This window comes from Sitodiplosis mosellana, unplaced genomic scaffold, assembly GCF_009176505.1.
Source record: "Sitodiplosis mosellana isolate CC-2019 unplaced genomic scaffold, AAFC_SMos_1.0 Smas_scaffold_6226, whole genome shotgun sequence".
NCBI lineage: Eukaryota > Metazoa > Arthropoda > Insecta > Diptera > Cecidomyiidae > Sitodiplosis > Sitodiplosis mosellana.
Genome location: NW_022601467.1, coordinates 14,223,312 through 14,236,260, shown reverse-complemented (window position 1 = coordinate 14,236,260; position 12,949 = coordinate 14,223,312). Strand labels below are relative to the sequence as shown.

General features: G+C 37.1%; 3 protein-coding genes across 5 annotated transcripts; 1 reads left to right on the top strand and 2 right to left on the bottom strand.

Annotated features, from left to right (window-relative positions):
* Positions 1 to 122: 122 nt before the first annotated feature.
* LOC129578678 (sterol regulatory element-binding protein 2-like) lies at positions 123 to 4,867 on the bottom strand. 2 transcript variants are annotated; one of them, XM_055467587.1, is made up of 5 exons: positions 4,132 to 4,853; positions 3,094 to 3,968; positions 2,937 to 3,023; positions 2,432 to 2,854; positions 123 to 2,331 (listed from the first exon to the last, which is right to left on the bottom strand). In XM_055467587.1, exons 2-5 carry the CDS (start codon positions 3,934 to 3,936, stop codon positions 421 to 423), a joined length of 3,264 nt encoding a protein of 1,087 aa, XP_055323562.1. In that variant the 5' UTR covers positions 3,937 to 3,968; positions 4,132 to 4,853; the 3' UTR covers positions 123 to 420. The 2 variants fall into 2 exon arrangements, with proteins under 2 accessions (XP_055323562.1, XP_055323561.1); XM_055467586.1 differs by having other exon boundaries at positions 3,094 to 4,867.
* A 28-nt stretch (positions 4,868 to 4,895) lies between these two features.
* On the top strand, positions 4,896 to 7,627 carry LOC129578679 (translation initiation factor eIF-2B subunit delta). Of its 2 annotated transcripts, none has more exons than XM_055467590.1 (6): positions 4,896 to 5,062; positions 5,500 to 6,491; positions 6,573 to 6,875; positions 6,977 to 7,157; positions 7,254 to 7,412; positions 7,491 to 7,627. In XM_055467590.1, the coding sequence occupies exons 2-6, from the start codon at positions 5,505 to 5,507 to the stop codon at positions 7,535 to 7,537; spliced, it is 1,677 nt and encodes a 558-aa protein (XP_055323565.1). In that variant the 5' UTR covers positions 4,896 to 5,062; positions 5,500 to 5,504; the 3' UTR covers positions 7,538 to 7,627. The 2 variants fall into 2 exon arrangements, with proteins under 2 accessions (XP_055323565.1, XP_055323564.1); XM_055467589.1 differs by lacking the exon at positions 4,896 to 5,062 and adding an exon at positions 5,138 to 5,424.
* Positions 7,628 to 8,268: 641 nt separating this feature from the next.
* Positions 8,269 to 11,694, bottom strand: LOC129578680 (uncharacterized). The gene is made up of 3 exons (XM_055467591.1): positions 10,592 to 11,694; positions 8,703 to 8,947; positions 8,269 to 8,561 (listed from the first exon to the last, which is right to left on the bottom strand). Exons 1-3 carry the CDS (start codon positions 10,704 to 10,706, stop codon positions 8,379 to 8,381), a joined length of 543 nt encoding a protein of 180 aa, XP_055323566.1. The 5' UTR covers positions 10,707 to 11,694; the 3' UTR covers positions 8,269 to 8,378.
* Positions 11,695 to 12,949: the final 1,255 nt, after the last annotated feature.

The window sequence follows — 12,949 nt, the reverse complement described above, 5'->3', positions numbered from 1 at the left end:
ATCCCAACGAAAAAAAAAACATTCGTACTATAAAAGAATGAGAAGGTTATGTGGTCGGTTCATTTTTTTTCTTGGCGCCGACCATAAATAACTTATATAAAACAAATGTTACAAACTAAATAAGCAAAATGATACCGAAAAGATTATTAATATGAACTGTCCGTTCGATAAAGAGGCAAAACAATGTGCCGCTTAAGTCTAGTAATTCATTTTTTGTATTGTAATTTATCAGTATCTCATCTTGATTCGTTTAGCTATATAAAAAGCCATTTTTTCTTTTTGTTTTGTTAAACGTATGTGTAAGAAATACGATTGCAGCCATAGCAATGCTTGATAATTGTTCATTTAATCTCCGCGCTGAGAACATCGTCTATTTGTATGATCATGTGCTAATGCACTAAAATAACACTATACCGAAACCTAATCACCATTAACCATATTCAACAGAAGATGACATTCGTTGGTTTTCACCGTGTCTCCGATTTGTTTGAATATCGTTGCGGCTTGTGTCAAAAGGCCGGCACGTTCGATGCCCACTTGAGCTTGCAAATATTTGCAAACGAGCATCATTGATCGGGCTCGTTCTCGTTCACCGCACACATACAAATCGTCTGAGTTACCCTTGCTTCCGACCACACAAATTAAATTTGGTTTCGACTGACGCATTATCATTATGTTTCGATCAAGCAGCCGATGCGTTTCCAATGGAAGTGCATTGGCCATCAAGCGGTAAATGGCTTCGTATAAATTGATACGTGACATGCCCATTTGCTTTGTACCAAAGATCAAGTACAAATTGGTCAGGTCCAATTGATACAATTCCAATTGTGAGAAGTGTGACGATGGTTCGCTAATCCCTTCGTCATCGCAATCATTTGATGTTGCTGCGGCCGCAGTGCTCTGCATTATTTCCCAGCATTCGCTTCGAATTTCAAGCAACCAATCGCAGGTTAGAATCTGAATGAGCCGGATCAATGTGCTGGGTTGGATGTTCTGCGAACGATTGTATGTCAAATAGTTTTGTAGCAAGCAACTAGCGATATTGCAGCGATTTAAAATGATGCGCATTTTATCGGGTGTCAAGGTACCGCCTCTGGTTCGATGCACAAATTCACGCTTCGCCAAATAAATCACGTATAATGATTTCAACAGCGCCTTCTCCTTGCTCTTCGTTCCGCGCAAACGTTGCGGAAATTCATCGATCGCTCCATACAGCTGGTCACATTTTTCCAAATCGTTCATAGTCCAATTGGCTGCAACGGTGATAATTCGTGCTATCCACGAAATCGATACAAAATCATTGTCATTGTCCGTGTGAATTGCGTCCTCGAGATGCTTTGTTAGCATTAGCACCTTCATCATTTGTGTCTGTTCGATCGGTTGGTTTCGGTCATCGGTTTGTTTTGCAACCGGACACGATTCGGTATTTCTTCGAAAGCCCAACAAATTTTCCAACGATTTGATGATCACATATTTACAATATCGCTGCTGAATCTGTGTAATTGGCTCGTAGCTCACATTGCTAGCTCCGATGACGTCCAGTTGATTGTCACGTTCAAAATCAACGTTGCCAAAGCTGGTTTTCAATTTTGACACAAATTTATAGCCATGCTCACTGAAAATCCAATCGAATTGGCGATTCTGTGTGGTTCCAAGCAAATGGAAAAACTTTGCCTTTCGCAAGTAGTATGATGATATGAGGCGTAGTTTATTCATTGACTTCAGACGCAGGGCGACCGTCAAATACACTTCAACCATCTCTTTGGTATACATCAGCGGTTCAGCTGTTTCGCACATATTCACGGCATACAATGTCACCATCATACCGTAAATCTGACGACGTTTGCTGTTCTTCTCTTCGCTCGATTTCTTCTGCAGATCCATCAAATCGATTTGATTCAATCGATGCAAAATCCATCCAATCTCTTTGTATGTGCTCATCGCTTGCGTACGCGTATCCTTTGAGCAAAACAGGCCGCCAACTTTGTGTGACAACCAGGTGCCAAATGGCAAACGAAATATGAACATTCGAATCGCTTGCCATGTGGTATAGGTTAAACACTCAAACCAGGTGATGCTTGTGCACGATGGCAAACAAATGCCATACTGTTGCAATTGTCGCATGTATCCGAGTGTAGCTGCGGCCAAATTACCATTTTTGAAGTGGGCTTCGGTAGCCTGTGTCAATTTCACCATGTCATTCGATTTGCAATGTGTACGATCAACAATTGGTTCACCGTAAACCAACAATTTTATCAAACATGCCATAACAATGAGAAAATTCACCACAGACACTGCCAAATTTTTCCAATTGAAGAACATTGTGTATGGCTGTAAAATGAAAAACGAAAATGAAAGTCAATCCAGTTGTCTTTGATTTGTTTTTTTTTTCTTCTTCAATCGAATCATCAGAAGAGAACTCATCACTTACGTCATCAATCATATTGGAGAGAATGGCACGACGTGCCATTTCCATGTTATAATTGCCATCGGCCAAATCAATGTTCGGACGTTGATCGTTAAGAATGAGCGAACCGAAACTATTTAAACTTACAACGGCAAACATAAAAATACATAATGCGAATTTGGAATGGGGGCTTAGGCCGCGTTGAATGAAAACCACTTTGTGATCAGTCTCGGTTTTCGGTGTAATTAATGGATCGGAATTGTTCATTTGTGTTGTTGGTTCGGACATTATTTGTGGCATTGGCGAGCTGGAATTCGATATGGGCGGTGATAACGGCGAACCAGCATCGGATATTGCTTTCATGCCAAGCATTTGACGTAATCGCTGATTTTCCACTTTTAATTCAACATTTTCAATTTCCAACGAACGCAGCTTATCGATTGATTTCTGTTAAAAGTAACAAAGAAACAGATAAATATTTTAATACGAACCGTGAAAGTAAACAAACACACCGTAGAGGCGAACTCACCTTTAATATGCCCGATTTATTCATTTTTGCATTGGCTGCACTAGTTCCGGCGGTCACTAAATTTTTCAGCTCGGTGATTTTGTCATTCTGAAGAGAGAAAGAAAGACATTGTAAAATAGTTTGTGATGGAAATTTGAATGGCATGGGAAATACATACGATAGATGTTCTGTAACGTCGTTCAATAATGTTGTGCCCAGATTTTTTGCTAGGTTTTACGGTCTGCGGTGGTGTGTTGGTTGTCGATTTAACTGTTAATTTGGTTGGCTGTAGCGCGACCGTTGTCATATTTGTTGTTTTGGGCGTTGTGATGGGTGGTGGTGGTGGCGGTTGTTGTTGTTGTTGTTGTATGATGCTTGTGACGGGTACGACTGGAATTTTGGTTAGAATTCCGGTGGTTCCATTGACAATCGTATGTACAGGTGTTTGATTTGCATTTGTGACCACAAACTGTTGTCCATTCACCGTTTGCAATGTGAAAATTTGCTGTGTGTTCGATTGGGTGTGAAACTTGATGGGCTCCTGTTTCACGACAATTTTCGGTTGTGACAACACAAATTGTGGCTGTTGAATTTGTGTAAAGGTCTGTTGTGTGGTGGCAAATACTGCCGGTCGTGACACTTCAATCGGTTCAATTGCTGTCGTCACATTGATGTTGGCATTGTGATTGCTTATATTTTTGGAGCCGTACACAAAATGGCTCGGTGACTTTGGTTCCTCTTCAACATGCTCCTGCTTTATCAGTTCAGTTTTGATTTGAGGCACTTCTAACATCGCCTGATCACTGAATGTATCCAATCTTGATCCCAAATCATCGTATGATGAACTCGATCGGCCACTGTCTTCCGATGACACCGAGTTCATGTCAAATCCAAGCGCATTGCAATTCACATCGTTCATTAATTCATCGAAAATATTCTGTGGAATTTCTTCGTCGAGTAAATTACAAAACGGATCATTATTAAAATGACTGAATGACTCTAGATTTTCCGAAAATTCCATGTTGACACTATGGGCCGTATAGTCGTAGTCGTCTTTGTTTTTTTTTATATATATACGAGAGAGAGAAAAAAAACGAAGGAAAAAAAAATTCACAGTGCACTCGTCAAGTATATCTCGCAATACGAATTATGTGCGCTGACAAACAGTGTGTTAATTTGACTTTCAGGCAAAGCAATAGCAATTTTTTTTTCTTACACTTTTATTTTCTCGTTCAACACAAATTGCGTCACTTCTGATAATCGTCGTCGTTTTGCACTCGTACTAACAACATAAAAATAATATATTTCTCCCTTATTCACACATTGATTCGATTTGTCTTGTTAGAAATGTTCCAAATACGATCCATCTTGGAATAATTATGCGTTTCGTTTTTATTTTCTTTTTTAATTTTATTTATTTTTTCCTTTTGATTCGGGCCCCCTAATTTTCGTCTATCGTCTCTTTCTCTTTCTCCGTTCGTTCTGTTTGTATATTTTAAAACCATCCGCAATATGCAATTTTTATCAATCACGGCAAAACTGGTTTCTGCCCAAATATGTGTTAGAAAGATGGATTTGGTGTGTTATTTATTTTGCCAATCTATTTTCACTCTGTGCATTTCGCGGCGTGCTTCTGCGTAATTTCTTTTCTTTGTAGGCACAAACGTCAAACGCCTTCGAGCTACTACTGCAATCGTTATGAGATATTTCTCATTTCAGATTAAAAACCAACAAATATTCGATGACGCACTTCATGTCATGCACCTCGGAATCTCATGAAATTTGCGAACAGCATAAACATTTCGTTTAAACAATGCTAAATTAAGTATGATTTTTTCGAAAATTAAATACAAAGTGATTTCAGCAAGTATACGTCGTATTCACGCCCGTGAATTATTGTTGTATCACTCATTCGCATTGTCACATATACAATAACACACACATATTCATTTGACAGCTCGAAAATTTGACAGCACATCACTCTGTGCACGCAACAAAGGGAGTACAAGTAGAGAGATACATTTGTACAACTTACATGTGGGCAACAAATGCAAGAAAGTTGCAATAAGACCTACTACAACTGTGAATTGATTTAGGCATACGGAACCGACTACTTGAAGAAGAAGAAAAAAACAACAAAATCTAAGGTAAATACCATTTAATCGTTTGATTTTGAAGCCATTACCCTCCCTAGGTATTCAAATTTATCTTCATTTTGTCACGTTGAAATGAAAGTGATGTGAATGTTATCTAAATTATTCAATACAGTCGAATTTCATTTGGTTGCGGCGCTCAGTTTATATTTAGCTGTGTGTAGTCAATTTCGAATTTATTTCACAATTACAATGTTTTATTGCTATTTGTCGATCGAACGACGATAATGATTTTTTAAATAACACACACGCATATTTTTCATTCAATTCAACCAATTTTGATAATATGCATCTCAAACTCTTTTCAATATTTAGTGCAACAACAATTTTATACTTGTTTCATAAATACTTTATTCGTAAGTTGCAAGCTCAACTTTGCCGAACCAATTGTTTACTTTAAAGTGAAATGTTTTTTTTTGATCGTGTTCTAGGAAAAATGGCATCGAAAGAAAAAACTACTAGTGCATCTGATGGTCAACAACAGCAACAGCAACCTGTTGTGGCTGATCGTGACAAGGTGAAAAATGAGCGTGAAGCACGTCGTTTGGCAAAATTGGCTTCTAAGCAAAAGGTACAAGATAAAAGTAGAAATTTACCGAATGCCGATGAGAAAAAAGCTGAAATGAAACCGGATACAAAAGCTACGAATCAATCATCGGCGTCTCGAAAAGGTGATTCCGTTGCATCCGATCAAAATACTCATCGAAAAACGCAGAAGCATGGGAAGCCCAATGAAAAGAAAGAATCCAAACCGGTCGAAACAATAGCAAATGATCTAAATAAACTGAAAATTAGCAATGAAACAAGTCAACCAGCAGTAAGTGACATTGCCGTTGAAAAATCAGAAAAGAAACAACTATCGAAAGCCGAACGTCGGGCAATTCAAGAAGCACAACGAGCCGCCAAAGCGGCAAAAACTACCGAGAAATCAGCTTCAAAAACGTCGACGAAAAAAGAAAGTCCAGAGCCAAAGGCGGGTCCAAGCACAGGTGCAAAGCCAAAACACGAAAATACTCCATCGACATCGAGAGAAGCGAGTGCTCGAAAGCCAACGCCAGTGAAAAAATCTCAACAGCATCGAGTCAAATTATTTAATCATTTGTACGCAGACATATCACCCGCTAATCTGCTCAATTCGAGCACCATTCATCCGGCAATCGTTCGACTCGGTGTACAATATTCGAGTGGCATTGTAAAGGGTTGCAATGCACGTGGATTGGCATTCATGAGCGCCATCAAAGAAGTGATTGCCGAATATCAAACACCGTTACAGAAGGAATTCTCCCGTAGCTTGGAAGATGTCATCAAAACCTGTGGCAATTATTTACAGCAATGTCGACCGTTGGCTGTTTCGGTTACAAACGCTATGAAATTCATTCAATTCCATTTGCGTCAATTGCCCAAAACTGAAAGTGATGCAAAGGTAATTTCCTCAACATTCAATGAAATAGCCCTGAGAAAACTAGTCTAAATTACGCAATTATTCCGTTTTATTATGCAATAGCAAAAGGCGACCCTATTAGAATCTATCGAAACCTATGTACGGGATCAAATTGATAAAGCGGCCGAAGCGATTAGTTATACGGTTCAAGAGAAAATTTCCGATGGTGATGTTATTTTAACATTCGGTTGTTCGTCGGTCATTCTGAATATTTTGAATGAAGCGAAAAAAAATAAAGATTTCCGGGTCATTGTTGTCGATGCACGACCATTGCATGAGGGCAGAGAGATGCTTCGTCGACTCGTTGCCAAAAATATCAAATGCACCTGTGTCTTGATTAATGCGGCCGGTTTTATAATGCCAGAGGTTAGTGACTAAAGTTATTATTATTTTGATTTTTCAACAATATTCCCACAGAACAATCAAATTCCGTAGCCAACACTAAACGATGTCAATCTATTTTATAGGTAACAAAAGTTTTACTAGGAGCACATGCACTATTAGCAAATGGATATGTAATGTCAAGAGCTGGTACAGCTCAAATTGCCTTAATAGCCAAGTCATACAATGTGCCGGTGCTTGTGTGCTGCGAAACGCATAAGTTTAGTGAACGAGTTCAAACGGACGCATTTGTTTATAATGAAATTGGTGAGTGTAATTTTAGAATCGGATGTTTACTGTTCGGCTACAGTCAGAGCACACAAATTATTGTTTACATACAAATTCCATGGGATTTATTTTCAGGTAATCCTTATGACGTAGTTAAATCAAATGAAAATAATTCGCCACTTGCTAATTGGGAATCGGTACCGAATTTGACACCATTGAATCTGTACTATGATGTTACACCGCCCGAACTGGTATCGGCCGTTGTCACAGAAGTTGCAATTCTTCCATGTACAAGTATGTTAAATGAGCGTCGATTTTTTTTTCTCATTTATTTTATTCAAACGTTACCCCCTAACGTTCGTTTTATTTCAGGCGTTCCCGTAATTTTACGTATAAAACCATCGGAAATTGGATACTAATCGCATCGCACTCATCTCTTTATTGTATTTTGTTACATAATTTATCACTAATAAACATCATGAGTTGGACTGAGTAACAAAACAAGAAAATCTTCCCACAACTCTTCCTCTCTTTCTCTCCGTCTCTGTCATTTTTATCGATTCGTTAATAGCGTGTAAAACAAATATCGAAGTTGCAGATCAACAAAAATTGAATGAAATAATTAAAGCAAAAATCAATACAGCCACATTCCAGTCATGCGAGATAAGATAAGGTGGATTTCAATGGGCGAAAACTGAATAAACAAAATAATCGTCGGCGTGTAGCTAAAATTAGGCAAACAAGAATCATTTGAGAATTATGTGTCGGCATGACAATCAATTTGCAAACAGACATTTAGATGTAATCGCAACTCATGACCGAAGTCGAACATAAATAATTGAGACTTTAAAACGAAGTAACGAAAGTTCAATAAATTTTTAATTTAGCTTAACGTTCTGTCCTAATCGCAATGGCAGACTATAAACAGCATGAAACACGGCACGTGAAAAAACATCAAGAGGGAAACACAGAAATACATTCATTAATTTCGTGTTTGCGTTTTTTTTTCTTCTAATAATAAAGGTTAAACGAACATGTTTGATGATTGCGTCACTAGATGTCGACATGAGGTTCTGTTAATTTTTATTAGATTTAACCTCATAGCCCCGATATTTTGTGTGTGTTTTCATTTGAATGAAATTTCCCAGAATACGGAAAAAAGGTCAAAATTTTCGGGTTTTTCTTCTTTCTTTATTTCGTCTTTTTTTCTTCTTATTGCGAATTGACTTTATAATTTGTAAATAATACATAAAAATTGCGTTAAACGACTGTCGTGTACTGCGGCGCCTCGGATACCTCTTGCAGAGATGAGATTTTTGTTGGATGATGTTTTATTGACGGACATCTTAACGGATGATCAACATAGTCATTTTTGTTCGTCTGCCAAAACATCCATGATGTTCGGGCTGATGGCGACGTTGGCACAGATGTATACATGGCATTCTAAACATGGATAGAAAATAGAGCATGATTAAACACCGATAAAGGCCATTGCCTTCCGTATGAATTGAATTGCTTCTTTCCACTTTGAATGGCTGTACGTGTGTGTGTGCATGTGCATGCACATTTATTGTGATTTTTTACCTTATTTTGTTTTTGCATGATGTACGGTCGCGTGCTGTGCTCCCTTTGACGTTTGGCCTGCTTTTGCTGCCACACAATAAACAGAGATAATAAAATTGTAACGACGACTAATGTGCTACATAAGCAAATCAACAGGATTCGATTATTTTTGACGGTAAGTGTGACTGGAATTGTGCCAAAAATTAGCAGCAGCACGATAATTATCGATGCGAATACACCCAAGCGATAGCATCCATAGCGGCGCTCTGCACAATGAAAACAAAAAAGAAACAATGATTTTTTTTTCACATGTAAAGCAAAGTGAGTGTAATTAGAATGGGATCGATTGTAAAAAAAACGAAACGAACAAAAAAAAAGTTGTTGAAATACAACAACGTGCAAATTAAAAAGCAATATTTGTGGAATTTATACTACAAATGCAAAGCCTTGTGCACACATATTTCAATCGGAATGAAACGAAAAGCAAATGTGAATTATTAAAACAATACCGTTCGTTGTTTATTCTTTATTTGAGAATCGGTCTTTTGAGTTAGGTTTTTTTTGCAACTTTTCGAATTAATTTCGCTAATCTTGCAATAGAATCTAACGCATTGATCATGGTGGCAAATGTAAGAATGCCACCTTCTTTTTTGTTTTAAACAAACATCTGTTCAATGGCTTAAACATTTGGGTCAAGAATTAGAATTTCAAATCAAACTGTCGTCAATATATTTCTTTTTATTTGATTTTTTTTCTTCTTCTTTTTCAATTTTTGTATAAATTACGGAGAATTCCAAGAAAAATGACATTATATCCAGATATTGTATATTTTTATTTCTGATTTATTACAATGAATTGACGAAACTTCTGTTCGTTGTCAACGAAGAAGAAGGGAAAAAAGCCGCCGAAAATAAAAAATACAGTCGAGGTAAGTGTATTGTATGTGGTATAATGCGATGGAAAGCAACAAGTTGCCTTTTGATTACGCATTTTAGCATACCTGGAGAGTGGATTTCTCAAGGTTAAGTAAGGTTTATTTCTGTTTACGCTCTACCTATTCATCGAGGAACAACACATGAAACACACACAGGAAAAAAAACGAGTCGCAACACATAAGGCGCATTTATGGCAACACATTTACTTTGATTCTGACTCTAAACAGTTCAGTCAATATCGACATATCACACAATTTGCATAGCACCCAAATTGTGATAGGGCCATTACAAATTTCTATTTTTACATCGACATCCACGTCAAATGCATTATTGAATCAATAAAATGCCGTTGTATTTATGAATATCTGTGTATCACATCATCGCTTGCCGTTAGAGGGAACTTTTTTTCAAATCAAAATAAATAATGCTTATAATGTGTTTTTAATCGTTGTAAAAGGTTATCAGTTTTCCAACAGCCGATAGTTTAGTTTCATGAAGGAGGTTTTCGACATTGGATCGAAAACAAACAAAACAGACAAACAAAAACACACGGTATATAGTGGTGTGTGCGGTCATAAATAATGTATTTTTCAGTCAATATTTTCCATTAAATGCAACAAATTCGAAAACAAAAACATGCGAAATTAATTGAATAATGGTCAAATGCCAAATTATTTATACAAAAACGAACAATAATAAATTCAATTGTAAGAATTTTTCGCTTTGCTCTCTCTCTCTGATTTTTAATTTATGTTTCTTGCTTTGCACACGGCATTTTGCAAATGTACACATATTATAAGTTTTGTTTCGACGATTCTGATTGAAGGTGTGCTATTAATCGATCAAAGAAACTCGTGTAATTGTGCTAACAGCCGTTTCAATTTGTTTCATGCGCCGCATCACTTCAGCGTCAATCAATATGCTAGAGATATCAATCAGAAGGAAGTGTTTTTATATTCATCATTAATTTCTTACCGATTACAATGATTTCATTATCGCTACTGATGTATTTGGTGTTTTCATCGTCGTCATCGTTGTGTCTCGTCCATCTACAGCAATAGCAACCCCGAATATTTTCACCCAAGCACATTGTTCGTTATTTTTTTCAGTTCATTCTGTGATTTGTCCAAATTAATTTCGAGTCACATTCAAAACGAGATCGCGCAATGGATGTGTTGAACAGTTTCCAAAATGAGACGAAAAAAATATCAACGATGACGAAACCAGCACATCTGCACACTTGTTTTGACTCAATTCAATGTTTTAGTGTATTCATATTTGTCAATTTGGTCAATTTCAAAAAAATATTGCCCGCAACACATTTGAGTTGGTTTTGTGATTCAAATAATTTGCATAAACACACAAAATCACTTCAACAATGACACTTTTTATTCAACAATACTGAAATGAACATAGACAGAAATCGGAAGGAAACAATACTCCTCGGATTTCTGTTTCAAACTGCCCGTCCGTTTCTTTTTTTTACTAAATACCACCAGACGACAAAAAAAAGCAAGACAAAAGAAAGAACCAAACTTTGTTCCCGTTTGTACGGTGTGACAACTTGTTGGAGCTACGATTTTTCGTGAGCAAATTGTTGTATCAACAAGCTGTCTTCCAGTAAACGTGTTATAATGTTCTGAATGAAAGTAAAGAGACACAGAGCTGCGTCCGATTTGGTTACACAAATGACGCAATGTGCACGCACACTTGATTACGTTATTTTTACTTTTCTACTGGTTTTTTTTGTGTGTAGATTTTTGTTGCTGTTGGCTTCGTAGTAAAACTTATTCTTGTTCTTTCTTGATGATATCGCTTTTAACACAGTTCGTTAAGCAATCGGTTCACATTCACCACCAAATCCAAATAAAAAATGCTCTTCAACGGTTTCCCTAAGCTGTGTTCAATGTATCTCTGCGTTTCTCTTCTGTCACACGTCTATTGCTCTATCTTTATCTTACTCGGTTTTCTTTTATTTTCGGTTCGTTTACATAAATGTGGAAACGATATAAGTGATGACTGTTGTTGTTGTCGCTGCTGCTCGGTTGCTGTGTCTTGCTATTGTCAGCTACGCGATCAAACTGCTGTCAGCGTGCTCACGTAAACGCCTTTGCCTATTTTAGTCATTGTATTCAAAACTTAACACATGCCGATTGCATAAAATGTAAATATTTCCGAAAACAGGTATTCGTTTCACGATATAGTCACTCGAATCGAGCCCGCTGATTATTTCTCAATGGAGTGTCTTTGTGCGGTTGTTGCTCACATCGAGTTACGAACGGGCAATGCAGGCGATTTGTTCGACTTGAACAAAAACTTGACGCTACCCAGTCGTTGAAAGCTTGAAGCTTTTCAAGCTGATGTATCGCTTTGATAGATTCAGTCTTATTAATCAAGTGAATTAAATAATGAGATTTGAAATTTTTTGTCATTTTATTTACATGAAATTAACATTGATCCAAAATAAATATCTATTCCATCTGATTTCCGTTTATTTCTCACAGAGAATGTATTATATATTTTGCTTCAGTTCTGATACGATGATCAATCCGAAATTTGATGAATGGGAATCAATGCGTGTCCTTACTGGTCTCTATTATTCGAAAAAATGCCTGGCCTTCTGTTTCCGGAATCAGCTGAAATAACATACAAATAAATCATCATGTTGACGAAATCGATTTCAAGACTCACTCAGACGATTCGAAATACTACTGAATGACCGACAATCCACTGAATTTATTGCTTCGTATTCAGCATTTTTGTGGCTATACGTTTTATTCGTTTTTTTAAAAAATCTGCACGATTACTTACAATCATCGTCTTGGTTAACCAAATGGTTGATGCCACCGACACCTGGTCCAATATTCTGATTTCCGATTACACCTGGTGCAATAAGTGAGCATGGAAGCGTTCCAATACTGCCGATGGCAACGGCATCCTGACATCTCGCAGCGCAAACGCCGACCAAAATTGCAATCACGAAGAATTTCTGAAAATACACAATATTTAGTTGATTTCGAGATGAATTTTGCTTTTTCTATACGGTTTCCGAAAAATAATCACTCACTATCCACATATTTGTAAAATCGTTGTCTATTCCAATGGCTTCAACCAGAGACTATTGATGAACTTATATTTGGACTGGCTTTTATAACGATCCTAATCGATGACTTTCATTTGATTTTCATGAGATTTGGGGAAAAGTAGCTAAACACATTTCACGACATTTGGCAGTTACTTTCACTATTTTTCATCGTTTGGGGGTGGGAGGCTGGAGAAATTGAAAATTAGCTTTAAATTAATCAAAAAAAATTGATTTAACTTGAATTTATG

Excerpts from the sequence above, each read along its gene's own strand:
- LOC129578678 (XM_055467586.1), bottom strand. The coding sequence starts at position 3,936 with ATGGAATTTTCGGAAAATCTAGAGTCATTCAGTCATTTTAATAATGAT. Across the intron at positions 3,024-3,093 it reads GACGTTACAGAACATCTATC|AATGACAAAATCACCGAGCT; the intron begins GTATGTATTTCC and ends TTCTCTCTTCAG. Across the intron at positions 2,332-2,431 it reads TCTCCAATATGATTGATGAC|CCATACACAATGTTCTTCAA; the intron begins GTAAGTGATGAG and ends TTCATTTTACAG.
- LOC129578679 (XM_055467589.1), top strand. The coding sequence starts at position 5,355 with ATGCATCTCAAACTCTTTTCAATATTTAGTGCAACAACAATTTTATAC. Across the intron at positions 5,425-5,499 it reads GTTTCATAAATACTTTATTC|GAAAAATGGCATCGAAAGAA; the intron begins GTAAGTTGCAAG and ends ATCGTGTTCTAG. Across the intron at positions 7,158-7,253 it reads ATTTGTTTATAATGAAATTG|GTAATCCTTATGACGTAGTT; the intron begins GTGAGTGTAATT and ends ATTTATTTTCAG.
- LOC129578680 (XM_055467591.1), bottom strand. The coding sequence starts at position 10,706 with ATGTGCTTGGGTGAAAATATTCGGGGTTGCTATTGCTGTAGATGGACG. Across the intron at positions 8,948-10,591 it reads TAATGAAATCATTGTAATCG|AGCGCCGCTATGGATGCTAT; the intron begins GTAAGAAATTAA and ends TTCATTGTGCAG. Across the intron at positions 8,562-8,702 it reads TCATGCAAAAACAAAATAAG|AATGCCATGTATACATCTGT; the intron begins GTAAAAAATCAC and ends ATCCATGTTTAG.